Source organism: Leptodactylus fuscus, chromosome 9 (genome assembly GCF_031893055.1).
Source record: "Leptodactylus fuscus isolate aLepFus1 chromosome 9, aLepFus1.hap2, whole genome shotgun sequence".
Taxonomy (NCBI): domain Eukaryota; kingdom Metazoa; phylum Chordata; class Amphibia; order Anura; family Leptodactylidae; genus Leptodactylus; species Leptodactylus fuscus.
In genome coordinates this window covers 12,852,792-12,879,313 of record NC_134273.1, presented here as the reverse complement: position 1 = coordinate 12,879,313, position 26,522 = coordinate 12,852,792, and the positions used below count along the sequence as shown (strand labels likewise).

Below are 26,522 nucleotides of genomic sequence, written 5' to 3'. Positions count from 1 at the left end.
AAAAATGCAGAGAAAAGTGGACTTTTCTCTCTGCCTATTTCATGTGAATAGGGGAACAGAATGGCGCGTGTGTCACACGCGCCATACCAAACACACAATTATTTTTGCAGGTCACAAGTCACACACGACTTTGCCACCAAACACCGCAGGTCACTGGCTTGTGACCTCTCTCTAAGTTGTTTGTTTCACCCAAATTTAATAGAGCGACACAACAAGTCGCAGATAATCTTTTCGGTCATGTGACTTTTTGAAGACTTGTCGACCTGTGACTAAAGTGTTAAAAAACCCTTTATGTTCTACAAAGGAAACCATATTGACGGCTATATAGAGCTTTCTCCCATACTGAGGACTGAGCCGCCATCATGAAGGACAGCCTTGTACTTTAGCCCTATAGTTATTTTCCCCGGAACGTCCGCAGCTGAGGGAAGTTTCCGGGGGCCGGAGTTGCACGTTGCACTCTCCTTGATTTGAAGCCGAGTATGACATAAGGGGCGGGGCAAAGGTGAGACCGGGGAGATGAGGGAACTGGGGCAAAGGTAAACGGGACGTGTTAGAGGAGACAGAGAAGGGGACGGTGCACGGAGCGGGAGGACACACACTGGGTATGGCGGGGGGCCAGGCCAAGACTCAGTGCGTATAGGTCGGGTAACAGGGGAAGGGAATCTTGCAGCGCACCTGGGGGAAGACTGAGGGGGTTGCACACCTGTCACTGCAGTTTTGGGCAGGTGCTGGGGTCTTGGACTCTGCTGCACTTTGCATTGGTTTCTATGAGCTTTGTATTTTGCACCGGTGTCTGTGACTCCATGACAACTGAGGGCGCACAAGGTTGTGGTTATTGGCAGCTTGGGGTTGTCAGCCTGGCACAGACGTGGGGGGTAGATTGGTAAACATTGCATGCCAATGACTTATTGTTAACCCCCAAACTGCCACAGTCTGTGCGTCATCCAGGTTGCATTGTGTTTTACTAAATACTTGTATCCCCCATGTAGTAACAATCCTTATATTCTGCTGTTCCTCTACTGTTCCTCCGGGAACCGACAACTAGGCGTTACCTCCTGGGTTGTATCCTAACTAGTAACACCCAGCTATCAGTTTACTCACAAATTTCCAGGAGGAATAACGAGAAGAACGACACAGGGCAGACTTATAAGAAAAGATGTTCATGGGGAAAGCCGACGTGTTCCCTGAGGACGGTGACTTTACATCCCCTTTAATAGCTTCCGCCTTTCTGTGCTCGAACGCCAGTCTACCCACCATGGCCAATTACAGTGTACGGCCATTGTCCATCGCAGGTTTATGTTGCAGAGAGGATGCTGGCGGGGTCGTATCACTTGTCCTCACCCTCAGTTATATGATACGTATACTGTGTCCCCCATTTTTAGGACCCTTGTACACCACCCCAGTGTTATCCCTCTTATTCTCTGTTTGGCCAGGTTTCACGGTTCCCATGACTGCTATGGCTCGTCTTCTGACTCGATCCTGCTTCCTGAGAGGCGGTTCATCATGTGCCCCGGGGTCCGTCCTGCTCAGGGCCTACAGCGCAGGAAGCGGGGACACCGAATACCTGCACAAAAGCATCGTCCCAACCATGCACTTCCAGAAAAGTCTCCCCAGGTAATCCCCGCCGCTTAGTGGGTGTAGATTCAACCAAGGCCGGGACCACCAACTCTGACTCTGACTGGCAGCCGTGGTCTAATCAGAAGCCGTAAAGATTCTCCAATTCAGGAAAACTCCAGTGACTGATTCTATGGAAGTAAATCTGTAACATTACGCACATCCAATTATTAGATAATATTCATCATTCAATAATATCATTCTATCACTGACTTTTTTTCTTACTCCCACTCCACCCAAAACTAGTCCCAACTCCCGCAGCACTGGTTTCAACAAAACACAACATTCAGCTCTCCACCCTGGACGGGTGCACAGACTCTATTCAGGACTGGGGTGCAAAGCACCCTGATCCTTGCTATTGGTGATGTCCCAGCAGTTGCACCTCCACAGTTCAGTGACTGGAGTACCCCTTTAATGGGCACCTGATTTGGCCAGAAATGCTGTAGTTTTATGCACAAAAATGCTAATTTTAATTCCTTCTTTAAAGGGGTTGTCCTGGAATTACAGATCTCCGGGGAAGGTGATAAATGATAAAAATGAAAAAAAAAAAATACACTTCTGTCCCCGGCGCTCCGGTGTCCCCACCACTGTCTGGTCCAGTGGTGCCAGGAGGCTTGTTCTGTTGGAAGTCCTCGCCACATGTAACTGCTGAAACCAATCAGGGGTCACGGGAAAGGACATGGAACGTCACAGGTGACATATGTGAATGACGTCCTTTGTTCTTTCTTGTGACCGCCAGAACAAGGCTCCGAGCACTGCTGCACTGGACAATGGCGAGGGACACCAGAGCACCGGGATAGCTAAGTATGGGTTGTTTATTTTTCACTTTCCCCGGCCTACTGCAAGAGATCTGTAATTCCTGAACAATCCCTTAAACTGCAAAATGATGTCCATAAATGAATAAACAATATGGAGGGCATTGAGTCTATGGACCTACGTGGGCAGTGCCCGGCTGTGCTACATGGTTATGCCAGGAGCAGCTGCTGAGGACACGGCTTGTGTATTCCTACATCTGTGTCATTTCATTTGCTTTGGCTTTCTTCACATTGATGCGCATTTTTGTGTCATTTCTCATGTAAATTCCTTCTCTTTTGTCTCCAGGTTGCCAATTCCAAAACTTGAAGACACGATAAAAAGATACTTGAATGCGCAGCGCCCTCTCCTAGACGATGAGCAGTTCCGGTATGGACATGATCTATCCGAGTGGCATCGTGCCATATAAACCGCTATAAGTTCTCATATTTAACTCCATAATGTTCATTCTATCTTTCAGCAAGACTGAGCAGCTGGCACATAACTTCCAGAGCGGGGTGGGAAAACAGCTGCACGAGGAGCTTGTGCTACAGGACAAGCAGAACAAGCACACCAGCTACATCTCCGGTAAGGGGCCGCACTAGACCGCCGGCTACCAGACACATCTACGAAACCAATCCCTACAGACATATTAATATGATCTGTGACATATGGTGGCAAGTACTCAGGATCATGAACCCTGTCCAGTGTCTTATTCCAGGCCTGGGTTCATGGTAGATTCAGACATATTGTGCATGGGCAACAGCCGTCATCCGTACACTCAAAGAGCTGACAAAGTAGTCTGAAGTGCACCAATGGTGGATGTGGTGTGTGCATGTGGGCTGGAGAGTTCATGTTGAAACCAGTGATGTCGGCAAAAGCAAGCAGGGGGTGATGAGCAGGATTTACGAGAGATACTCAGAGCACTTGCCCCCACTGTTCACAAGAATGAAGGTCCCTTGAGTCCCCAAATGAATGGAGCAATGGTTGCAGGCGTGTGACTGCTCTGTTCCATTCGGATAGTGGAGTACAGAGCACAATAGTCCCTTAGAGAACGAATGGAGTCCTACACATACTTGACCTGTCACTTTATTCTAACAATGGGACAGGACTCCTGTTTTCATAATCGGTGGTGGTCTCAGCGGTTGGACCTAAAGTTTTTGCAAAGTCACTTTAAAGTTCATTTCTCCAAGGTGGGAAAAAGTGGTATATGCCAAAAAAGAGAAATTTGGGCCGCCTTCAGTCACCACTAGAGGGAGCTTCATGCACTCTGACTTGTACATTGAACGCTATAGGCTCTCTAGCTCCCTCTAATGGTCACTGCTGTAACAGAATCTAGTAATATACAGGGCAAACAGCTCTGTCCACTGTATAATCCATGGACCATAGACCCCCCCCCCCATATCAGATATTCCCAGACACCTCCTTTAATCCTGTGTATATTGGGTACTTGGGGTTTCCGAAAAAATATGCTCTGACCCACGAATTGTATTTGTAGGCGGACATTTTAGTTTCAGGCCTTTTATGACACTGATTTTCTCCCTCTTTCACTTGCAGCTCCGTGGTTTGACATGTATCTCTGCGCACGGGACTCCATTGTTCTCAACTCTAACCCATTCATGTCCTTTACTCCGGATCCAAGACCAGAGTATAACAACCAACTTCTCAGGGCTACAAACATGACGGTGTCCGCCATGCGTTTTCTAAAGACCATTCGTGCCGGCCTTTTAGAGCCAGAGATTTTCCACTTGAACCCCGCTAAAAGCGACACGCAGAAATTTAGGAAGCTTATCCGATGGGTGCCCTCCTCCCTCTCTTGGTATGGGGCGTACATGGTAAACGCGTACCCCTTGGACATGTCTCAGTATTTCCGTCTCTTTAACTCCACTCGCCTACCCAGGCTGAACAAAGATGAACTGGTGACGGACGAGAAGGGACGCCATCTTCTGGTGCTGCGGAGGGGGAACGTCTATGTCTTTGACGTATTGGATAAAGATGGAAACATAGTGAAGGCGTCAGAAATCCACGCCCATCTGAAGCACATCCTGTCCGACACCAGTCCAGCCCCAGAATTCCCCGTGGGGTATCTGACAAGTGAAAACAGGAACACATGGGCGCTGGTGAGGCAGAAACTCCTGGACAACGGCAACGAAGAGGCGCTACAGAAGATCGACTCCGCTGTGTTTTGCTTGTGCCTGGACGACTTTCCCTCTAGAGATCACGTTCACTTGTCGCACAATATGCTCCATGGGTCTGGTATGAACCGCTGGTTTGATAAATCGTTCAGCGTCATCATGACGGAGGACGGGACGGCGGCCATCAATTTTGAGCACTCCTGGGGAGATGGAGTCGCCGTTCTACGGTTCCAAAATGAAGTCTTCAAAGACAGCACAGAGAGGCCCAGTGTATCGCCCCAGAGCGCCCCCGCAGCTGTCGACACCAGTACAGCAGTGCAGAAACTTACCTTCCACCTTGATGACCCCCTCAAAGCTGCGGTATCGGAGGCTAAGAAGAAGTTTGATGCCCTAGTGGGTTCCCTGACCATTGAGGCCATGGAATTTAAGAGAGGAGGGAAGGAGTTCCTGAAGACTCAGAAGCTCAGCCCTGACGCCATAGCTCAGCTCTCCTTCCAAATGGCCTTCTTCAGGCAGTACGGCCAGACCACCGCAACGTATGAATCGTGTAGTACGGCGGCCTTCAAACATGGCCGAACAGAGACCATCCGCCCCGCATCCATCTATACCAAGAAGTGCTCTGAAGCTGTTGTGAAAAATCTTTCCAAATCTTCCCCAGCAGAGCTGAAGGAAATGCTGCACGACTGCTCCAAGTATCACGGCCAGCTGACCAAAGAGGCCGCAATGGGTGAGTGATAGACGGCCAAAGCTACTTTACACCTCTTACCCCCACCCCAGGTACATCAAGATGGGTATGTTCATGTAGGACAGATATGAAGCGTATCCATCCCATGTGGACAGGTCCAAAGGCTCCCAATTATTACTGAGGGGCTTTAGATCAGTTACATTTATTCCATATCTGCTCACTTAGCATTGACTCTTTGTCTCCCTCTGCAGGTCAGGGCTTTGACCGCCACCTGTTTGCCTTACGATACCTGGCAGCCGGCAAGGGCATGAACGTTCCAGACCTCTTCCAGGATCCCGCCTATGCACGGATTAATCATAACGTCCTATCTACTAGCACCCTGACCAGCCCAGCCGTGCAGCTCGGAGGCTTTGCCCCTGTGGTCCCGGACGGGTTCGGAGTGGGCTACGGCGTACACGATGACTGGATCGGTTGCAATGTATCTGCTTATCCTTCTCGTGACGTGAAGCAGTTTGTGCAGTGCGTGCATCAATCCTTGGAGGACATCTTCAAAGTATTGGAAGACAAACGTGGGAATAAATAAATGACACCCCGACAGCGGGATGATACCACTGCCTTATCTTCTTACCACTGTACCCACAGCTGAGATTGTACCATGTAGTGGAATAGGCTATAGACACAACAGTCATGATTGTAAATGCATAAAGGATGTGAATGAAAGGAATAACAAGCCAACAAAATGTTAAAATTCAGTAGCTTGTATATCTGAAAACGTCCAAAATAGGTAGCCTTTATGCTGCAGGATTCTCTGCGGGTCTCCTGCAGCATTTGCAAAGATTGACAATGATTGCAATAATTCACGTTGTGGGGTTAAAACCGTCAGCGCACTTAAACTTTGGGCTGAGGGTATTAGTCACAGCACCCTTTTCTTTGAACATGATGGTGCCAGTGAAGGGAATCTGTACCAAAGCACTTGTTATGCAGTAGCTGATCCTGTATAGACCTGCAGCACTTCTGTCTGTACATCTGAATTACTGTGCGACACCGGTCTCTAATATATACGGTCAGATACCACTGTGTGTCATGGCGTCTAATTCATGATGACAATTACTGGGTAAAGCCTCCGGTTTCACAAATAAACTATTCTCGTGTAAGATTTTGCAGCCTATGTCATTGTATCAGGGCATTCTACTGTTAACCGGCCAAAGTCTGTCTTGTGGGCTGCGCTTATCTAGACGGCGCTCTGATCTGGGTGCTAAGTTGCCCTAGTATGTGCAAAGATAGTGCCGTAGTGCAAAGTCCTGCTCTATATGTGAAAATGGAGGTATGTTATAGTGTAGCCTGCAAAATGGATGCAGGGAAGGGCATCTGTATGGCGCCATATAATATGTAGACATTGGCCCACGTTAAGGCCTCATGCACACGACAGTGTACAGGCCGAGGCTCTACCAATGCTCTGTACCGTTATTTATAGAGCAGATCCTACCGCGCTCCGTGCAAATGGATCGGAACAGAACCCATCATTGGAATCCATGGAGAATGGAAGGGCTCAGATGTCACCCAAGTGACAAAAATCCCCAATCCTTCTCATCTGCTGTCGTGGACACCCAGGAGCCTCCTATAACATTACATGGTTGGCAGGTCCCGTTAGTCGGCGACACTCAGGAGCCTCCTATAAGTCCCGTTAGTCGGTGCGTTTGGCCGATGCTCATATGTCCAATGTTCTTCATAGTCAGTAAACACCAAAGTTACCAAAAATGATCAGCTCTCTACACACTGAATGAGAAGGTGTCGGGAGTTTTACTGCGCTTTATTATCCGCAATGATCAGACACGGGCCGTATTTACAATTGTATCGCAGGCTGAATGTGAAAGTTTTGGCAATGTCCATATCTGATGTGTAACAGAGGGGGGGTGAGGGGCTCTGACCGGTCACAATGACATATAAATAGGGCCGGCGTTAACACTTCTTAAACTGATGCGTCACCTCGTAGATCCCCACAGACTCTTGTGCTTTCTCATCGTAATCCGTCCAGTCCTGCGGGAGAACAAGTGAATGGCAGTCAGTATTAACCCCTTAACAACTAGGTCTGTAAAGCCAAAAACCAGACTTTTTTTTTTTGGCAATGAGCCGTCCGAGAGCTTGTTGGTTATTGGGTAAGTTTTTATGTGGCTCAAGCCAAAGGTCATAGGAGAGCGCTGCGGCCCTATCATAGGAGAGCGCTGCGGTCCTATCATAGGAGAACACTGCGGTCCTGTCATAGGAGAGCACTGCGGTCCTGTCGTAGGAGAACATTGCGGTCCTGTCATAGGAGAGCGCTGCGGTCCTATCATAGGAGAACACTGCGGTCCTATCATAGGAGAGCGCTGCGGTCCTATCATAGGAGAACACTGCGGTCCTGTCATAGGAGAGCGCTGCGGTCCTGTCATAGGAGAGCGCTGCGGTCCTGTCATAGGAGAACACTGCGGTCCTGTCATAGGAGAGCGCTGCGGTCCTATCATAGGAGAACACTGCGGTCCTGTCATAGGAGAACACTGCGGTCCTGTCATAGGAGAGCGCTGCGGTCCTATCATAGGAGAACACTGCGGTCCTGTCATAGGAGAACACTGCGGTCCTGTCATAGGAGAGCACTGCGGTCCTGTCATAGGAGAGCGCTGCGGTCCTATCATAGGAGAACACTGCGGTCCTGTCATAGGAGAGCACTGCGGTCCTGTCATAGGAGAGCACTGCGGTCCTGTCGTAGGAGAACACTGCGGCCCTGTCATAGGAGAACACTGCGGTCCTGTCATAGGAGAACACTGTGGTCCTGTCATAGGAGAGCGCTGCGGTCCTGTCGTAGGAGAACACTGCGGCCCTGTCATAGGAGAGCGCTGCGGTCCTATCATAGGAGAACACTGCGGTCCTGTCATAGGAGAGCACTGCGGTCCTGTCGTAGGAGAACACTGCGGTCCTGTCGTAGGAGAGCACTGCGGTCCTGACGTAGGAGAACACTGCGGCCCTGTCATAGGAGAACACTGCGGTCCTGTCATAGGAGAACACTGCGGTCCTGTCGTAGGAGAATACTGCGGTCCTGTCATAGGAGAGCGCTGCGGTCCTATCATAGGAGAACACTGCGGTCCTGTCGTAGGAGAACACTGCGGCCCTGTCATAGGAGAACACTGCGGTCCTGTCATAGGAGAGCGCTGCGGTCCTATCATAGGAGAACACTGCGGTCCTGTCATAGGAGAACACTGCGGTCCTGTCATAGGAGAGCACTGCGGTCCTGTCGTAGGAGAACACTGCGGTCCTGTCATAGGAGAACACTGCGGTCCTGTCATAGGAGAGCACTGCGGTCCTGTCGTAGGAGAACACTGCGGCCCTGTCACAGGCATCACTGGAGCCCACTATATCATACACATTACTGGTGTATTCACTGCCAGCCTTCACATCCCCTTTGTGCAAAAACCTGCAGCTTTTTTACGTCTTGTACGCCAATTTATACGGCACATTAAATCTCCGATGAATCCGCTTTGCCTGGCGTGTTCCTAGAATATAAAGCTGATTTGGTAATTTAGGTTTTTGGTTAATGTGCCACTAAACACAAACCTTTTCCTGCAGATTAATGTCATTGAATGGAGTCCCAGTCTCTGCCCCTTCTGCAGCAAATCCGGCCTGTAGGAAGATAATAAAGGGCAGTTGTCATCTATATACACCTATGTCATTTTAGGCTAGGGTCACACAGTGACTTGGACTTTGTCTGAAGAATCCGGTATCACACCTGCGACTCCTTCCCTAATGTAAGTGACTGGAGTTACGTAATTATTTCGGACCCGTTTCAGTGTAACCCCATTCACTTCCATTAGGTAAGGAGTTGCAGGGTGAAATGGTGATCCCTGGCCATGTAGTCGCAGCCTTCATCCTCCTCATCTGCAGATCGATGTAAATTGCCAATATAATAAAGCAGCGTTTGCTTTGTGTGACTATAAGTCGCCATGATACATGTGACCATCTGCCAGTGAGTAATGCCATTGTGTAACCCGGGTCAGGTCTATTGATCTGAGTCCATGTGAGCGTTTGCTTTTACATAATAGACAATAATCAGTGACATGAGACGGCGCAGCCATAGAGCGGCCACTAATCTGTAATCTACTAAAGAGATTACGGCACAGACTTAACAAGGTGCAAAAACCTGCAAACATCGCTATCCCAACCACAAAGGAGGGCGGGGAGAGTTTACTGGAGGTGCTCACACACACACACGGGGTACATATCATCCAAACCAAGTGATTTTGTTACAACTGTTGACCACTAAATGTGTATGGGCACCACCAGACTCTCCTTATATCATACACGGCAGGAAAGAAGGATTGGCCATGTTACCGGATACTGCAGGAGATAAGCTGCTGTCAGAGGTGTCTGGGCCACTTATCTCCTACTCCCCAACATGCACAACTGGCGGAACCGAGCAAATTTGGTGCAGAAACCTGGTGGACCCCATTATACCTGCGGCTGAAAATCGATCGGCTCCAGGCCCCGACACTCAAATTCCACTATAGTTTTGAAACGTTCGTTGTCTTCCGCCTGAATAATGTAAAAGACAGGACAGAAACATTACATGGAAGATAAAACTGATAATAGGGGCACAGAACGCCGCCATAGTGCCCGGACCTGGTATGTCCACAGCTCTCTCCACATTCACTTCTATGGGCCTTACAGAGACAGCAGGTGAGAAATGGAAGATAAGGAGGGGATACCCCTCAAGTAATCAATCTTGTACAATAACTTGTGCATAAATCTCAAGATCTTCCTTGCTGGGTCTCTGCTAGAAATGCCACATTATATTCTGCAGGATTATCAGATTAGTGGAATTTCACTGAACCATTATTGGCCTGGTTTATGGAATAGCGTCTAATACAGAACATCTAGGCAATAACCCAATTGGTGTGGACATATCTGGTGAAGACGTCTTCATAGTGTATGACCACATAGTACTAGACATATTTATTCCCTCGAGTCACTTACGTTGTACGGCTGCAGCGTAGGGCGCAATATATCTGTGCGAAAGAGAGAAATAGGCAGGTTAATACTACTATATTACACAGTGCAAATTTGGACTAGATAGTCTTATACTACACCAGATTTATCACAGTGTCTGATGCGGTCTCATAAATCTGCCGCACTTTTACACTGTCTAGTCTAACGTTACTAGTTGGCTTAGTATTGAAGAGTAGGTAGAAATCCAAGTATAAGATGTCAGGTTTCAGTCTGCACCCTAAGACCTTCATCAGACACAGACAGAGGAGAGAGGAGCTATATGGCTAAGTATAGGGTCCTATCACTCTCGGTCCAGAGCAGTCCCCCCTGTAATATGTCTCACCTATGGAGTTCTCCCGAGAGCACAGCTTACACTTCTGTACCATACTGGCGCTGCCTCTCCCTCCCTTTAGAGGGACGCTGTCCTAGGAGAGAATACAGAATAATGTAAGTCACCAGACTCTCTCTATACATGAAACCTACAATACACATTCATCCAACCTAAACATACACAAATCTGCCTCATCACGTTCTCATCCCTACAATGTATGGCTGCCACTCCCTATAACTACACGGTCCCCCCCCCCCACTCACCATCAGTGTGATATACTGCCATTTGTCCGACACCTCGCCACAGTTTCCGCATTTCAACTAAAGAGAAAAAATACAAAAAAATATTAAAAGATCTAGATCAGAAACCTTCAACTCTGCACAGGCTGCATGCTGGGAATTGTAGTTCTACAACAGGAGAGACAAATGTTTGCAGACGATGAGTTACATGACCTGCACAGTGTGTACAGATAATAGAGGAGAACGCGGGGGTGTCACTGACCCGGAATAGGATATTGGGAACTTTAGGCTGTATTCACATGCAGCATGTCAGGAACACCTGAATGGGACTTGCAAGAACAACCCTATTTAGATGTATGGGACTGAAATACAGTGACAGGAATGTCTGCGTCGTGTAGTCATATGAAGTGGTTTTTGCAGGGATTATATTCGGATATCCTATCCGTAGGAAAGGTCATCAATGTGCGATTGTAGAAGTCCTAGGACCCCACCGATCAGCCTCCTGAGGAACCCGCGTCACTCACAAGCACTGCAGCCTCTTCCCTGTCTCATGCTTATCACATGTACAGAAGCAGCTCAGGCCCATTCAAGTGAAAGGGCCTGAGCTGAAAGTGACGCCAAGACGCCTAGCCTGACCATTTTGCTTACTGCTTTACTACACTAGACCGCATTCAATTTTGTACTTACTGCTTCCAGTCTGCACCCTTTGTTTGACTACACAGATCTGTTCTGAGGAAGGTCTAAGGACCGAAACGTCACTTACTGCGGATCTAGTTATTTTTGTCTAATCACTATTTGCATTGTGTCAATGGCGTTAATCACCATGTAAAAATAAAACAATATTTGCATTTATTCCAATATTGTGTGCAACAAAATTATTCCCTACTGAATTACTGGGTTGAAGGACCCTTTTTTGTTAGCACCAAAATTGTTACTACTCATTAGTGTGCGGTACCACTGATTGTTTTGGCATTCAAGTGAAAGGGGCTGAGCTAGGACTGGGCGATTAATTGGGCATTTTACCTTGATTATGGTTAATGGTGATTATTTAGGTTACGCCCCTTACAGTATGACTTAGAGTCAGGGGGACCTTACAAGATCCATCTCATGAGGTTCACCCAGTGATTTTGTTCGGACTGAACCAAAACTGCCAATATACAGACCCAGAGTATAATAAGCGGAGGACCAGGGATGGTGAGCAGACATGAACTGTGTTACTCATCTCTCCCGGGTTGCGGCATGACTCCCTGCTGTCTTTGGCGACCACTGAGGCCTGTGACTGGGCTGTATGGGCTTCCAAATCCAAGCAGCACTTACCTTCTGTAACACATCTCGGCCCCTCACACAGCAGATTAGTATAATGGCGGTATACCCAGTGCACCACGGTGCAGATAACACTTCTCATACATGGCAGAGACTACACGTCCTCCCCTGGCCATGGCATTACGTCCTGTAAATTCTCAACGTCTAAAAAGCAAACTATCGTCTCACCTTTAGGAACCAGCGGAAGTCATCCCCGAGCGGCCGCACCCTCGTCAGGTTTTCTAGATTGGCCTTAAACTGTAACGCAAATTTCTACAAGACACGAAAAAAACAATTATAATAGAAAATTTATAAATGAATGAAATTGTAGTTTCACAACAGCTGGAAAGCCACAAGGGGAGACAAGGTGGTGGACTCTACTAAGAGCCAATGAGTAAAGTCCAATAAAGTAGTGTAAATCAGGTGAATGCAAAAATTTGCAACATTTTTGCACAAAAAAAAACTTTGCATGTCCATTTATTAAAGGATCGTATCACTATGTATTTTTTTCCTTAAAAACAGCGCCACCCTGGCTCACAGGCTGTGTCTGGTATTGCAACGCAACTTATTCTCGTCTATTGGTCCGAGCTGCAACAAATACAACCAGTGGAGACATTTCTTATTCTTGAGGGTGGGGGCTTATTTGCTGATCAGTGGGGTCTGACTGCTGGGACCCCGTGGTCACAAGAACAGGGGTATTTGGCATCCCAGTCTCCATAGTGCAGCGTTCCAATAGCAATGAATGGAGTGGGGGAGGGGGGAGATCACACATTTCTGACAACTCATCTCTTTACACTACACCATTGTCATGGTCGGTGGGGGTCCCAGCAGTCAGACCCTCACCTTATGGCAAGTTACCCCCTATCCTGTGGGGCGGACAAGTGCTGGAAACAGTTTTGGGGTGTAAAGAGGCACATGGGCTACAAAGCGGGACACACAGACACTTGTAGGATTTACATTGGGTACGATCGGATATGTTTTGGGGGTTCAGTCCCCGATCTAAGGCTTTCTAGCTGTGGGATCATTGCAGTATCCAGTCTGCGGCTCTCAGGGCATGCTGGGAGTTGTAGTTTTGCAATAATTGGAGAGTCACCATTTGGGGATTACATTGCAAAGTGCAACAATTCAAGGGATATAAATCCTAAATAGAGACAGACAGGCAGCCCTATTGCTCATTTCATTGGCATTACATGACATAGACAGCTGTGGTATACAGAGGCTGCTCTGGTATACACCATGCACATCTATTTAACCCTCCACCTCCCTGCAGGCTGCTGCTCCAGAGCCCTGACGTAATACAAGGTGCAAACAATCCCATAGTAATGGAAACTTAATCGAGAACTTACCACCATGACGTCACGGGCTGCTTGCTCTACGGCATCCACAGGTCGCAAAGAACTCTGTGACAGCAGTGTCACGTGACCAGGGCTTGACTCGCTGAACACAAGCCGCTGTATTGGAGGCGGGAGGACATCGCCATCTGCTGGTAGATCCCGGTATTTGCTGGTCTTAAAAATTCGTATTTCTTTACGGTTTCATATTCGATTAACCCTTCGAGTGCTTTGCATCACAGATGTTTTTGTTTACCCCAAATCTGATTGGGAGGGGGGGGGGGGGTCTAGCAAGAGGGTTGTCACTAAATGTTGTCAAAAACAGTAAATATACCTAATAACTTGTCAGCAAAAACCCCTATTTTTATTTGTTCCATGGATTCGAAGCGTCAGTCCCCTAAAGTAAGCTACATGTAAGGAACTTATCACAAGCCAAAGGAATGCTCCGGTGTAGCAGAGGGGAGTTTGTCATCTGACGCAGCGTACCCAGATATCTCCCTGTATTTACCGGTGGTGCTCTGTAGGGATCAGGAGCTTGTGTGTACACGGGTCGGTCTGCACTGGAGGAATTACTGACGATAAGTCGGCCAGCACAAACCATTCGACATCATCATATAGTCTGTATTATGGCCAGCAGCACATGACTGGTGGCCACCGGAGCCAAGGCAGCGCCCCCTCCTGGATCCATGCCGGGTCAAGGAGAAGTGACATCGAGGCCCCACGTTGCCTTTTCCATTACTTGCAAAGTCTCTGGGAGTCTGGCTAATCCCATCCACACATTGCAGGAAAAAATCCACAACGGAAAAGCCATTACTGTAAATCTCAGACCGTGGGAACGCCGGCGTTTTCCATATAGGTGTCATAGAAGCAGAAAATCTACAGAGGAATAAGCTGCAGATTATTTGTGAAAAATGCTGCAGGAAAAACTGCGATGTGTTTCTGCAGGTTGATCCAGCAGCCTCCAGGGCGGCGCTGTAATTCCCTTTTACCACCACTATGCAGCCAGCGTGCACTCACCATTCAGTGGAACCTCCCAGCACCGGAGGCTACCAGCATGGCTGATAGGGTGGATTAGTATGAAGACTCTACTTGGGTCTTGAAACCCCCTTTAGGCTAAGAATCCACATTGCATCCTGGGGCTTTAGCCTTAAGTGCTGCACTCTAGCATCTACTGCTGCTCCACCATATACTGTATCTACCACCATATCATATCTGCACCGGAGACTCCATTAGACTTTCTCCTCCACCAGGTTTAAAAATGACAGACCCCTTTATAGTCAATGGGGTCCGCTGGTCTCAGAGTGTAACCACTATTTAGCAGTCCGCCTCTCCAGTGTTTGGGTCCCCAATAGGCCTGCACAACAGAGATGCAACACTAGTGTGAGCCTAACATAAGAGGTGAAGAGCCACAGCTCCCCCCACTGTATAGTGATGGCACTAGGGTACTGCAGCCTTGTACCTATTACTCGAGGAGAAGGAACACTTCCAGCAGGCAGGGACAGCAAGATCAGCAGATCACGGCAGGGTACAGGGGTCACCCCTCACTGATCAGATATGGAGCGATCCTGTGAATTGGTCATCAGTATGAAAAATGATCTTAAGACATTTCTGCAAAATAACGTGTTTGTCTACATGAAGAGTTGTTCATGATGAATACAGCCGTTCTATAGTTCCCTGCACATAAGACAGCAGCAAATCCATTAACATGATGATATACTGGAGGCCTCATAGCCCGCAGGCATAAGGAGAGGCAGCCGGTGTCAGCGAATGGACCCACAAGGTGAGCACAGATAGTATGGAGGCAGGTTAGTAAGGTAAAAGTAAAGGGCCCCCAAGACTGATCCAGAAGCTGCTGCTGTGGCCGGGGCTGAGAACAGTCCTATTCAAGTAATAGACACAGAGCTGCAGTTCGCCGCTACCACAGCTGTAGAGTGGAAGGGGAGGCAACCTGCACCTATTAGAAAAGGTCCAGGATCAGGTGTCAGACCCCTCCGACCAGATACTGATGTCTGATCCTGAGGACTGACCATCAGAATAAGAAGCACTGCTGCTGTGAGGAAACTGAACGAGGACACCATGTAATCTTATTGTAAGGACAGACTAGTTCCCATCCTAGACCTTCTGCTCTGGATTCAGACGTTTGTGACTCTTCATATTACGAGGGATCCATCTATAAGTGCACAGACAATTACATTGACAATAAGAGGCTCACGTGTTAGAATTTCACCATTTTATTCTGAGTCAGATCTATAAAAACAAAAGATACCAAACATAAAAACATTTCAGAGTCGAATACAAAGTAAATAAAATACACTGTGCACCCATCACCCCCCAACACTTAGATGGGTTTGATCTTGAAGTGAAGTCCAATCAAACTGAAGACCAAACACTTGAGGTCCTGGACGAGGTAATAGAAAACTCTCAACCCTTCGGGGTCTCTGCAAGACAGAAAAACAAGGTGGTTATAAGACTGTACCTAACACCTACACATGACCAATGTACGCCTCTATACCCAATACCGTGCTAACAGGGATTACAATGTACGCTAATCCCCTAGGGTGTGTGTATAATGTATAAATATATAGATCTCCGCATACACAGGGCAGAGCAAACATATTATGGCAAGCACACAGACTGCAATTGCGTTTGGTAGTCCGTTCAGGGGGGGTCCCATGCAGACTTCCCTGGACGGAATACCTACACAAATATGAACCAATCCTCACATGTATGGTCTTTGCAGATTCCTGTAACATCAATTCATTGCCCTGGGCCAAATGCAAAATATAACAGACGACAAAAACTTACTTGGACTGATTTACATCTATAAGAGAACCGATTTTTGATGTAGTAAACGATATATGCTCATCTCCGATCACAATCTCCAGCTCCTGTAATATGAGGAAGACATCCATTAATATACTGAAGCCCCCCCCTACCTCCATCCACAACAGCTGAATACATCGCATCCTACGTATACACATGCCAGTATATATACTGTATATGATACTTGTGCCCCTTAGCCATGAACATAAGGTAGGACCATCACCATTCAAGACCCCCGACTTAAATTTTACCTGTCGACCAACTCTATCAGGCGGGGGCCACAGGGCATCGTCTTCTTTCGTGATTTCACTGTCGTCAATGATCCGCTTTAACTCTTCCATCACACTCTTGTGTACATAGGCCTAGAATGAGAGATGGCGACATGTTCAGGCTGCAATGAGCCACAGGAATACGATTTATAACTGAAGAAGAAACCAATACTGATAGGTTGTCATAATCTGATTTGGTGAATGTCAACACTAGAGATGAGCGAGTACTGTTGGGAATCAGCCGATCCGAACAGCACGCACGCATTGAAATGAATGGAAGCACCTGGTACTTCCGCTTTGACGCCGGCTGCTTAACCCCCCGCGTGCCGGCTACGTCCATTCATTCCAATGCGTGCGTGCTGTTCGGATCGGCTGATCCGAACAGTACTCGCTCATCTCTAGTCAACACCCTACAGATCAGCTGATCCGGCTACCAACAGGCACATAAGCAGATCTGTTTTTATTCAAGTACTAGCCCTGCCCGGTGTTGTAGCTTCCTCCATCATGACACAGCCAGATCAGCTGCTTGACGGCGGATCCAGGTGTCAGCCCCGCACAGATCACATATCAGTGACCGGACCCATCATGTCGCTAGGTCATCAGTATAAAGAAACCACATGAACCCTAGTAACCCCTTTAAAGTACTTGTCCAGTTTGGACAAACCTTTCAAAACTGTAGTTGCCCCAAAATCCCAGTACATCAGAGGGGTCACTTATGGCCGGTGGAACCAATATGGTATCTATAGGGATATAGTTACATGCTGCAGATTTATTGCAACTCATCTGAACAAGGTTTGCAGAAATCTGTATACTTTCTACAGAAACAAGCTCAGACGGACGGAAGTGATTTCATGTAGCAAAGACTTCTGCTTGGTGTGAATACATCCAGTCTGAGATCTGACAGGCCGCTCTAGAAATCTTCCGCCATCCTGATGCGACATGCGCTGTGGCCACTTACCTCCTTCCTGATCATCACGTCGTTCTTGTAGTTACTGTTATTGGCATATCGAAGCTTGCCTGTTGAGAAAGAAAATGTCTTCTGTTAGAAGTTACTTGCAGGAATCACTACAGTCACCTCCTCTATATACAGGACCAGGACTGTCTGTGCTATATGTATACACATTGTCTAATCTGTAATGTCACAAGCCTTCATCCATCTCAGGAGCCACCCCCCTCCCCCTCTGCTGGACATTTTGTGTTACAAAAGGAAACAAACGACAGAAGTCGGCGGCCGCCACGTTGTTACTATTAGAGTCAATCGGAACGGACACAGACTGAGGGGGGCTCCATCTGTATCCGCTACTATTAGGGCTTGTTCACACAGCAGAAAATTTTTCAGCTGTGTGTTTTTTTGGCACAGCATCCCGCTCTTGATTAGGCCTGAATGAAGGAGTGTGTTTTGAGCTGCAGCTGAATCAAATCGGTCATGTCGCTTCTTTTTTCTGCCACTAGCTAGCAGAAAGAAAAACAAAATTGAGCGACGCCTATTGAGGTCAATGGGAGCCGTTTTTGCAGGCGGAGTCTGCATCAAAATCCACCTGCAAAAAACATACCCTTTGTCTGTTGCCCTTACCATGACAGCACTGGACATTACTAGGGGTTGAGCCGCCGTGGTCACTTACCCCCTGTCCTGTGACTAGGGTATAAGGGTCTGACTGCTGGGCCCTGCCTAAGACCACCTTGTGCCCAGCGCTCCATTCACTTCTAAGGGGCTCCCAGCAGTGTAATGTTTTTTTATGTAGATTATGAGCCCCATATAAGGATCACAATGTACATTTTTTTTCCTATCAGTATGTCTTTGTAGAATGGAAGGAAATCCACGCAAACACGGGGTGAACATACAAACTCCTTGCAGATGTTGTTCCTGGCGGGATTCAAACCCAGGACTCCAGTGCTGCAAGGCTGCAGTGCTAACCACTGAGCCACCGTGTTGCCCTAGCTGTGCAATGTTCTGTGTGGGCAGGTTCACACCTGCACCAAGGGTCCACATTGTGGGTTTCCATCTTCTGCCACGAGAAACTGGACAGGGGACAGAAACCCGGTGGTCAGTATCCGCCCATGAGCCTCTCCACGCCAAAGCCATTTTTTTTTTTTTTTTTTAAACCAGACACTAAGTCCTGCATGACCAGTTAAAAAAACCTGGTTTTGCAGAAGAGAGGCAGAAGACACTCACAGGCGGACACATTCAAGTGAAGGGGTTTGAAAACTGACCGCTGGTATAGATTTCTCAGTAGACGCACTGCCCATCGGAGGCTGCAGCCTATTTATGGGGCGATGAAGACCAGTGTCGTCATAAATATCCCCTAAACATCAGATCCATGGAAGGTGAGAGCACATCCTGTTATATCACAGGCAAGAAACACTGTCATGTGAATAAAGCCTTAGGGGGACAGTCACACTAGGCAGTTAACGCTGCATTAAAGTAAAACGAATCCCTTGCAGTTTTTAGTGCAGTTATATTATAAATGTTTTACTTGTAATATTATTTCACTTCCAAAACAAAAAACGCATCATAACTGCGTGTGGATTAAACCGCACCGTGTGAATTCGCCCTACGGCGACAGGGACACTTACAGCTACTTCCTCACAGACACGTGACTTCACCTGCAGCTGTAGAGCCGGAGTCGCCCTTTAAGACCACACACAGTAATTAGAAGCTCCCCGGCCACTGAGGAGACATAACGTACCGCCACCCCGGGACCCTCAGCCGCTTCCTACCGCCACCGAGCACCCCAAGGCCAGGCCTCTACCCCGCCACTACTTCCCGGTTCTTACCATCAGGCCGGAACTCAAACTCTAAAAACTCGTGGCCGAACTTGCCCTTGTGCCCCACGTAGTAACGGAGGTAGAAATCGCTGCCCATGATGTTACCGTGCGCGCTCGGGAATGACGACTCCTCGCGCAACAGGCGCAGGCGAATAACGTACTGACTGCTGATGACGTCAGAGAGTGCGCCTAGGGAGCCAGCCAATGAGAAGAAGGGGCGGGCCTACCAGTGGCGTGTGCTGCCGCTTATCACTAGAGGGCGCGGGTCACTTCGTTTCATGGAGACGTGAGCGGGTGATGCTATGCGATGCTATACGGTTTGGTCTCCGACAAAATGGCCGTTGACCGTACAGTGAGAAATGTATGGCCTGTTCATAGCCTTATTGACTTCTTCCTTATGTACTATAAGGAGTCCAAATAAAGTGCCAAACATTTGAGGGGATGGAGAGGCAAAAAAGTAGTTACTTAATCATGGCAACCAATAAGATACCTATAATTTTGTAAAATGAAAGTAGTGAGCTGACTGCCATGAGCAACTACTCTGCTTTTTTTTTTTTTTTTTTTGCACCTGTTTAACCCTCAAATAGCCACATAAAATACCAAAGACCCTCCCAAAATTGTCACATTTTTAATGCAAATGTTGAATTTAAAGTTCAAATAAATATTCCTAACACAGTTCCGGTGCTTTATGTGTATTTTACCCCTTAGTGAGAGAGTCAATACAATGGGGCACTAAGGGGACATTATATTGTGGGGGACACAAAGGGACTAGATAGGAATGGTCAGGGCCACAAGGGGCTTATTATACACATAGGTTCTACGGCGTGCGACACAGATTTTGTTCCTCTGAAAGTTCATAGATGGAGACGTTATTCAGGCCATAAACCTGAAATCATATGGTCTAGTTTTCGGCCAAGAGTGTATTTGTGGTATCCGACCCTCCACGATCACCCATTACATTGTAAAAGTTACTGCAAGAAATGTCGCACTCTGTGTTATCAAAGATAAATATCTTCTTTCCCCTCTTACCTGATACCAGATGAAACAAGTCTCTGTGCAGGACTCAGACAGGACCATGCACAGGTGCAAAATACTAATAAAGCATTACAAATATTCACAGATAATACCTATTAGAGATGAGCGAGTACTGTTCGGATCAGCCGATCCGAACAGCACGCTCGCATTGAAATGAATGGACGTAGCCGGCACGCGGGGGGTTAAGCGGCCGGCGTCAAAGCGGAAGTACCAGGTGCTTCCATTCATTTCAATGCGTGCGTGCTGTTCGGATTGGCTGATCCGAACAGTACTCGCTCATCTCTAATACCTATTTAAGGTGCACCTCACATTATGGGCTAGTTCACATGGGGCGGATTATGGTGCTGAATCCACATCATAATCCGTCCCCTCACAATGGAGGTCTATGTAAACCGCCAGGCAACATGTCGCTCACGGAAAAAAGAAATGAGCTGTCCTTTCTTCAAGCGGATTCTGCAGCTGAATCAGTTGCAGCGTCAGCCTCGCGACAGCACCCTCCAGACCAGGCCCATTTGCCGCGACGGGATGCCATGCACTGCACCAACATCCCATCGCGGCAGACGCGACGGAATATGCACACGCGTAATTGTGTGTGCACTAGCCCTAGCATGGGGACTAGCACCTACAATCCATGAGCGGGGTGGGTGCCTACATTACAAAAGCACACAGACAAAGCTTCTATAAGATGCGCCCTATATTATCATGTGACCAGTAACTTATATAAGCTTTATCTGTGTGCATATGTAATGTTGGGATCCAAACCCTAATGAATTGCAGGTCCAAGTCACATAATACTATGCCTCATCTGTGTGCATTTTTAATGTGGGCATCCGCCCCTCTCCTGGATTGTGGGCCTGAGAGCGGTTGCTTTAATAGCATTTTGCACCTGTGCCGTTTCTATCACATACTACGTGGGCCTGCTTGTGTAATGCATAGAACTATGGCTTGGTGATTTGGGGGCTCTTTGAAGAAACAAGGTCGTTGTCATTGCCCCAAAGAGGTAAGTGGCAATACCCTCTTTGCTCCTCTAGAGAGGTGTTATCTTCTATTGTAATATATGATGTAAATTATATAACAAGGTCCATGTGTTTTTCGCGCAGTGTCCACGCGAATCATGCAGAGGAAAGAGTACTGCAAGCAGCACATTTATCTCCGCATGATTCGTGTGGACATCGTGCGGAAAACACACAAACCCCACTAAAGTCTATGGGGTCCATGTGGTTTCTTAACTAACCGCTTTTTAATGCATTCTGTATTCTGGACTCCTTGAATGCAGATATGAACCAGGCCTCAGGTGTTCTGGGAATATTTAATGTCTGTGATGCTCTCACTTCTTAAGCTCCCTTAAGGGTGAAACCGGAAAGTCTGGCCAGACACCTGACCCATAGTCTGTATGTGAGGCCTCTAGAAATGGCTCCGCAGTTTGTTTATAGTTTCAGGTCTTACAAATTCAATCTAAGTGACATCACCTGCAATCTGAATTGCCATAGTAGACAAAAGTGATTTCTTGCCATGCATAGACTGGGGTTAGGGGGACACCTGCAATCTATTCATCAGTGCTCATCCTAACACAATGGTCTGCAATAGTGAAATTGTGTTTAACCCTATATGCACTGAACAGTTTAACATTTCACAGGCTTGGGGTTGTCCTCTGGATTGGCTCTAGGCTGAGGTTCTTGAATATTTGTTTATTTTGGGTACATCAGACTGCACATTCACTCAGATCAGATAGCCGCCTAACACTGCTAAGATAGTGGGTGCAACTCCTGACTTGCAGGGAACCAAATTGATCTATCATCCACCATGAGGCACTGTGATAAATATGATGCATCTAGTGTAATCTCAAATTTAGAGAGAGTGTGTTACCAGACCCCAGTATCACCCGAACCCCACATTTAGATCAACTAGGGTCACCAGAACCAGCATATCACCCGAGCCCTGTAGATGAATAGGTTAGGGTCATCTTGCCAAGATAGCACTATTTTTTATCAATATGACAAACTCTTTGGAGCAGCCAGTATGTGGCCATTTCTCTAAAGTGCTTATTTACGCATTGACAAAAGCAGCGATATCTCAGCAAAAGAGAAACAAGGTTTGATTCAGGAGATCTTAACCTATCTATCTGCAGGGCTGGGGTGATATGCTGGTTCTGGTGACAGTAACCTATCTATCTGCAGGGCTGGGGTGATATGCTGGGTCTGGTGACAGTAACCTATCTATCTGCAGGGCTGGGGTGATATGCTGGTTCTGGTGACACTAACCTATCTATCTGCAGGGCTGGGGTGATATGCTGGGTCTGGTGACAGTAACCTATCTATCTGCAGGGCTGGGGTGATATGCTGGTTCTGGTGACACTAACCTATCTATCTGCAGGGCTGGGGTGATATGCTGGGTCTGGTGACAGTAACCTATCTATCTGCAGGGCTGGGGTGATATTCTGGTTCTGGTGACAGTAACCTATCTATCTGCAGGGCTGGGGTGATATGCTGGGTCTGGTGACAGTAACCTATCTATCTGCAGGGCTGGGGTGATATGCTGGGTCTGGTGACAGTAACCTATCTATCTGCAGGGCTGGGGTGATATGCTGGGTCTGGTGACACTAACCTATCTATCTGCAGGGCTGGGGTGATATGCTGGTTCTGGTGACACTAACCTATCTATCTGCAGGGCTGGGGTGATATGCTGGGTCTGGTGACAGTAACCTATCTATCTGCAGGGCTGGGGTGATATTCTGGTTCTGGTGACAGTAACCTATCTATCTGCAGGGCTGGGGTGATATGCTGGGTCTGGTGACAGTAACCTATCTATCTGCAGGGCTGGGGTGATATGCTGGGTCTGGTGACAGTAACCTATCTATCTGCAGGGCAGGGGTGATATGTTGGGTCTGGTGACAGTAACCTATCTATCTGCAGGGCTGGGGTGATATGCTGGGTCTGGTGACAGTAACCTATCTATCTGCAGGGCTGGGGTGATATGCTGGGTCTGGTGACACTAACCTATCTATATGCAGGGCTGGGGTGATATGCTGGGTCTGGTGACACTAACCTATCTATCTGCAGGGCTGGGGTGATATGCTGGGTCTGGTGACACTAACCTATCTATCTGCAGGGCTGGGGTGATGTGCTGGGTCTGGTGACAGTAACCTATCTATCTGCAGGGCTGGGGTGATATGCTGGGTCTGGTGACAGTAACCTATCTATCTGCAGGGCTGGGGTGATATGTTGGGTCTGGTGACAAACTCCCTTTAAGGGTGAATTCACACTGAGTAAACGCTAGCTTATTCTGAACGTAAAACACGTTCAGAATAAGCGGCGTCTAAAGCAGCTCCATTCATCTCTATGGGAGCCGGCATACGAGCGCTCCCCATAGAAATGAATGGGCTGCTTCTTTCACTCCGTGCAGTCCCATTGAAGTAAATGGGGAGTGCCGGCGTATACGGCAAGCTTCGGCTCCCATAGAGATGAATGGAGCTGCTTTAGACGCCGCTTATTCTGAACGTGTTTTACGTTCAGAATAAGCTAGCGTTTACTGAGTGTGAATGCACCCTAAGACAGTATTAAGAAATCTACCTCAATGTTTCCAAACGACACTAGGAGCGAGTTTTGAGGCTTGTACCCGCTCCTCTCACTGGTCTGATGGTGTCACAGGGGGCAAGATTGTATTTTTGGGGAAATAACCGCACACAACACAAATATTTAGGGTAAAAAAAGTTTAATTTGTCTATGTAGAAACAGGTCGTAATTGTACAACAAGTTAAAAATATGGGTTAAGACATGGCAAATATATACAGATGTATCTCCTAAACCCCGACATCAGAAACCACAGCTCATGCCAAACCCAATGCCCACCACCAGCTAGAATGTCAATCTCCACGCCCACTTGGGGGCAATGTAGGGGTTAAATGACCTCTCGAGGGCACCAAAGTCCAGATAAACATTATATATAAAAAGACACAAGAAACAAAATGTAAATCTTAAGAAATTCAACCCTTGTTTTAAAAAATATGAACAGCTTTGGTTGATCTGTATCTATGTGGGTTAGATTCATGTAAAGTGCCCTCGTACAATGCTAGGCCCGCCTGCAATGCATCCACTGACAGATCTGCATGATGTGCGCCGTATGTAGCGATATATACACATCCACACAATCATACACACACGCATACACATATATACACATGTACCAACATGCAGTAGTTGGCATTATATCTGTGCTCTGAGTCACTGACTATAAAGAGTTGGAGATTAACTCTTTTATGGCCAAAAATTCTTGTCCTGGGAACCAACCAAGAGCCCTATTAATATCCGAAAGCCCAAAGAGAAGACGACGAGAACTGGTTTGTGATGAGGAGAAGCCCCTCACCTCCCGAATGTCCAGATTTCCTACCCTGAGGTCCGTCATGAGATGCCCCATCCTTACTCAGAATCCTTTGCATCTGCAGGTTTATGGGGGTATGAACAGTCACTATAACCTGCCTCCTGGTTTATTATATATGGCTTCAGAATAGTAGGCGAATCTCCCGGCCCTAGCAGTCTGCTCCTGTATCCGCCAGGCCTGGTCATATTCTATGGGACATGGGCACTTATTGAAGTGGTCACAAAATGTGACCTGCCCGGTACGTTAAGCGTTATGTCATTTATTGATATGGATCCCAACTATGAGCCCTATAAAGGTCAGCGTGGGAGACAGATTTCATGTGGAATTTGACACTGGACACGCGCCAAAATCTATATTGGGGGGGGGGGGGGGGGGGATCCATGTGAATATATGTTTCGTTGTATTACACTTTTGGGTTGAGGTAAAGCTACCACTTGCAGTGTATTGCGAATCGCCATGTCGTGCCCTGACATTGGCAAGCCCATGTGTATCCTAGCCATCTGCCTGGTATGCTGTGGATCCAGTAGGTGGCGCTACCTCCTGTGACTTAGTATGAGGCACCCCCTGCTGTATCCACGTCAAACCAAGTGGCTTAGGGTTGTATATAGGAGAGGGATAGATCGCCTCTACTTCAACAATGCAACACCCCAAAATATCAAGGCTCCGGGGGTGTTAGACGGACTGAAGTCAAAGTTAACCCAATTTAAACCACTCCATTCTAGACTTAACCTTTATAGCTCCCTACCCATAGTGCGCGCTGCAACGTACACCACCGTTTTTCCATATAGATTGAAGGCTGCAGGATACATTACTTTAGGGGATATTGCGGAGGACACAGAATTGGAGACGATTATCTCCAACAACCTCCAGTTTGTCGCCTCCGCGGGAAACAGACTTAACACTCGTATGAAAAATCATAGGATCATGTGACCCTGGCATTGGTGGGGAGGCCCTGCCTAAATGGAGAACTGGCCGAAACTTCAGCTCACCCGTAATTTGGGACAGCACACGGGACTGAAAGACGCGCGCCATTTATTTAAGGCAGTAGCAAGAGAGAGAAAATATCAGAAAAGAAAAAAAAAAAAATCATCAATGCTGGTGAAACCTAAAAAAATCAAATAAAAAAAAAAATCACATTTTTATTATTAAAAATAAAATCTTCTCTTTATTCTAATACAATGACACAACCCTCTACCCCACATTCCCACTTTCGGCAAAATTTGACAAAGGTTAACCTACATAACTTTCCGAATTCTTTACTTATGTTGTGCCAGGTTGGAGTTGTCCCATGTCTTTCTCATTGAGATCAAGAGAAAATTCTGCTGGTTGCCATCAGAAACAGACAACAGTTTAACTCTACTCTGCTGTCAGACATGTGACAGTTTCCCGCTTAGCGGCACCCATTGAAGTCCATGGGAGGCTTTTTTTTTCAGCGCCAAATAAGGCGCCATTTTCCTCTGTGTGAATGGACCCTGACGTACAGCAAATATTTCATGTACCTGGAATGTCCAAAACTGCTCTGAGGTGGCGCAAACTGTAGGGGGCGCACACAGAATAGGAATGCCTGAGAAGCGGCTTTTACACATGGCTCCATCCATGGATTTATGGGATTGTGTGAAATCTACAAAGAAGTCAATAGTTAAAAGCCCAACGCCAGTGACATAGTAAAGTGTACAACGTACTAGCACCCCGGGTTAGTCGTATAAAGTGATTGTACGGTATGTCCCGTCTACCTATAAACTATCAGTAAAGATGACAAAGCAGCCATTATAGACACAATGGATGAAAAGTGCCTATAGGAACCAGATTC

General features: G+C 47.3%; 3 protein-coding genes across 4 annotated transcripts; 1 reads left to right on the top strand and 2 right to left on the bottom strand.

Annotated features, from left to right (window-relative positions):
• Positions 1-501: 501 nt before the first annotated feature.
• Positions 502-6,403, top strand: CPT2 (carnitine palmitoyltransferase 2). Of its 2 annotated transcripts, none has more exons than XM_075286131.1 (6): positions 502-536; positions 1,434-1,614; positions 2,716-2,796; positions 2,888-2,994; positions 3,964-5,268; positions 5,478-6,403. In XM_075286131.1, the coding sequence occupies exons 2-6, from the start codon at positions 1,448-1,450 to the stop codon at positions 5,807-5,809; spliced, it is 1,992 nt and encodes a 663-aa protein (XP_075142232.1). In that variant the 5' UTR covers positions 502-536; positions 1,434-1,447; the 3' UTR covers positions 5,810-6,403. The 2 variants fall into 2 exon arrangements, with proteins under 2 accessions (XP_075142232.1, XP_075142231.1); XM_075286130.1 differs by having other exon boundaries at positions 515-602.
• Positions 6,404-7,022: 619 nt separating this feature from the next.
• Positions 7,023-13,509, bottom strand: CZIB (CXXC motif containing zinc binding protein). The gene is made up of 8 exons (XM_075287786.1): positions 13,458-13,509; positions 12,301-12,384; positions 10,834-10,890; positions 10,583-10,664; positions 10,228-10,259; positions 9,709-9,786; positions 8,812-8,877; positions 7,023-7,263 (listed from the first exon to the last, which is right to left on the bottom strand). The coding sequence occupies exons 1-8, from the start codon at positions 13,461-13,463 to the stop codon at positions 7,186-7,188; spliced, it is 483 nt and encodes a 160-aa protein (XP_075143887.1). The 5' UTR covers positions 13,464-13,509; the 3' UTR covers positions 7,023-7,185.
• A 2,148-nt stretch (positions 13,510-15,657) lies between these two features.
• Positions 15,658-19,474, bottom strand: MAGOH (mago homolog, exon junction complex subunit). Its single transcript, XM_075287287.1, has 5 exons — positions 19,310-19,474; positions 17,493-17,551; positions 16,517-16,627; positions 16,248-16,330; positions 15,658-15,880 (listed from the first exon to the last, which is right to left on the bottom strand). The coding sequence occupies exons 1-5, from the start codon at positions 19,395-19,397 to the stop codon at positions 15,781-15,783; spliced, it is 441 nt and encodes a 146-aa protein (XP_075143388.1). The 5' UTR covers positions 19,398-19,474; the 3' UTR covers positions 15,658-15,780.
• Between the last annotated feature and the right edge of the window lie 7,048 nt (positions 19,475-26,522).

Bases quoted from the DNA above. Each gene is read 5' to 3' on its own strand.
- CPT2 (XM_075286131.1), top strand. From the start codon at position 1,448: ATGACTGCTATGGCTCGTCTTCTGACTCGATCCTGCTTCCTGAGAGGC. The intron at 2,797-2,887 runs GTATGGACATGA...TCTATCTTTCAG, and splicing joins CTAGACGATGAGCAGTTCCG to CAAGACTGAGCAGCTGGCAC. The intron at 5,269-5,477 runs GTGAGTGATAGA...CTCCCTCTGCAG, and splicing joins GACCAAAGAGGCCGCAATGG to GTCAGGGCTTTGACCGCCAC.
- CZIB (XM_075287786.1), bottom strand. The intron at 10,891-12,300 runs GTGAGACGATAG...TTTTCTCTTTAG, and splicing joins ACTTCCGCTGGTTCCTAAAG to TTGAAATGCGGAAACTGTGG. The intron at 10,665-10,833 runs GTGAGTGGGGGG...ATTCTCTCCTAG, and splicing joins GGCAGTATATCACACTGATG to GACAGCGTCCCTCTAAAGGG.
- MAGOH (XM_075287287.1), bottom strand. From the start codon at position 19,397: ATGGGCAGCGATTTCTACCTCCGTTACTACGTGGGGCACAAGGGCAAG. The intron at 16,331-16,516 runs GTAAAATTTAAG...CTCATATTACAG, and splicing joins CTGATAGAGTTGGTCGACAG to GAGCTGGAGATTGTGATCGG. The intron at 15,881-16,247 runs GTAAGTTTTTGT...TCTGTCTTGCAG, and splicing joins ATAGATGTAAATCAGTCCAA to AGACCCCGAAGGGTTGAGAG.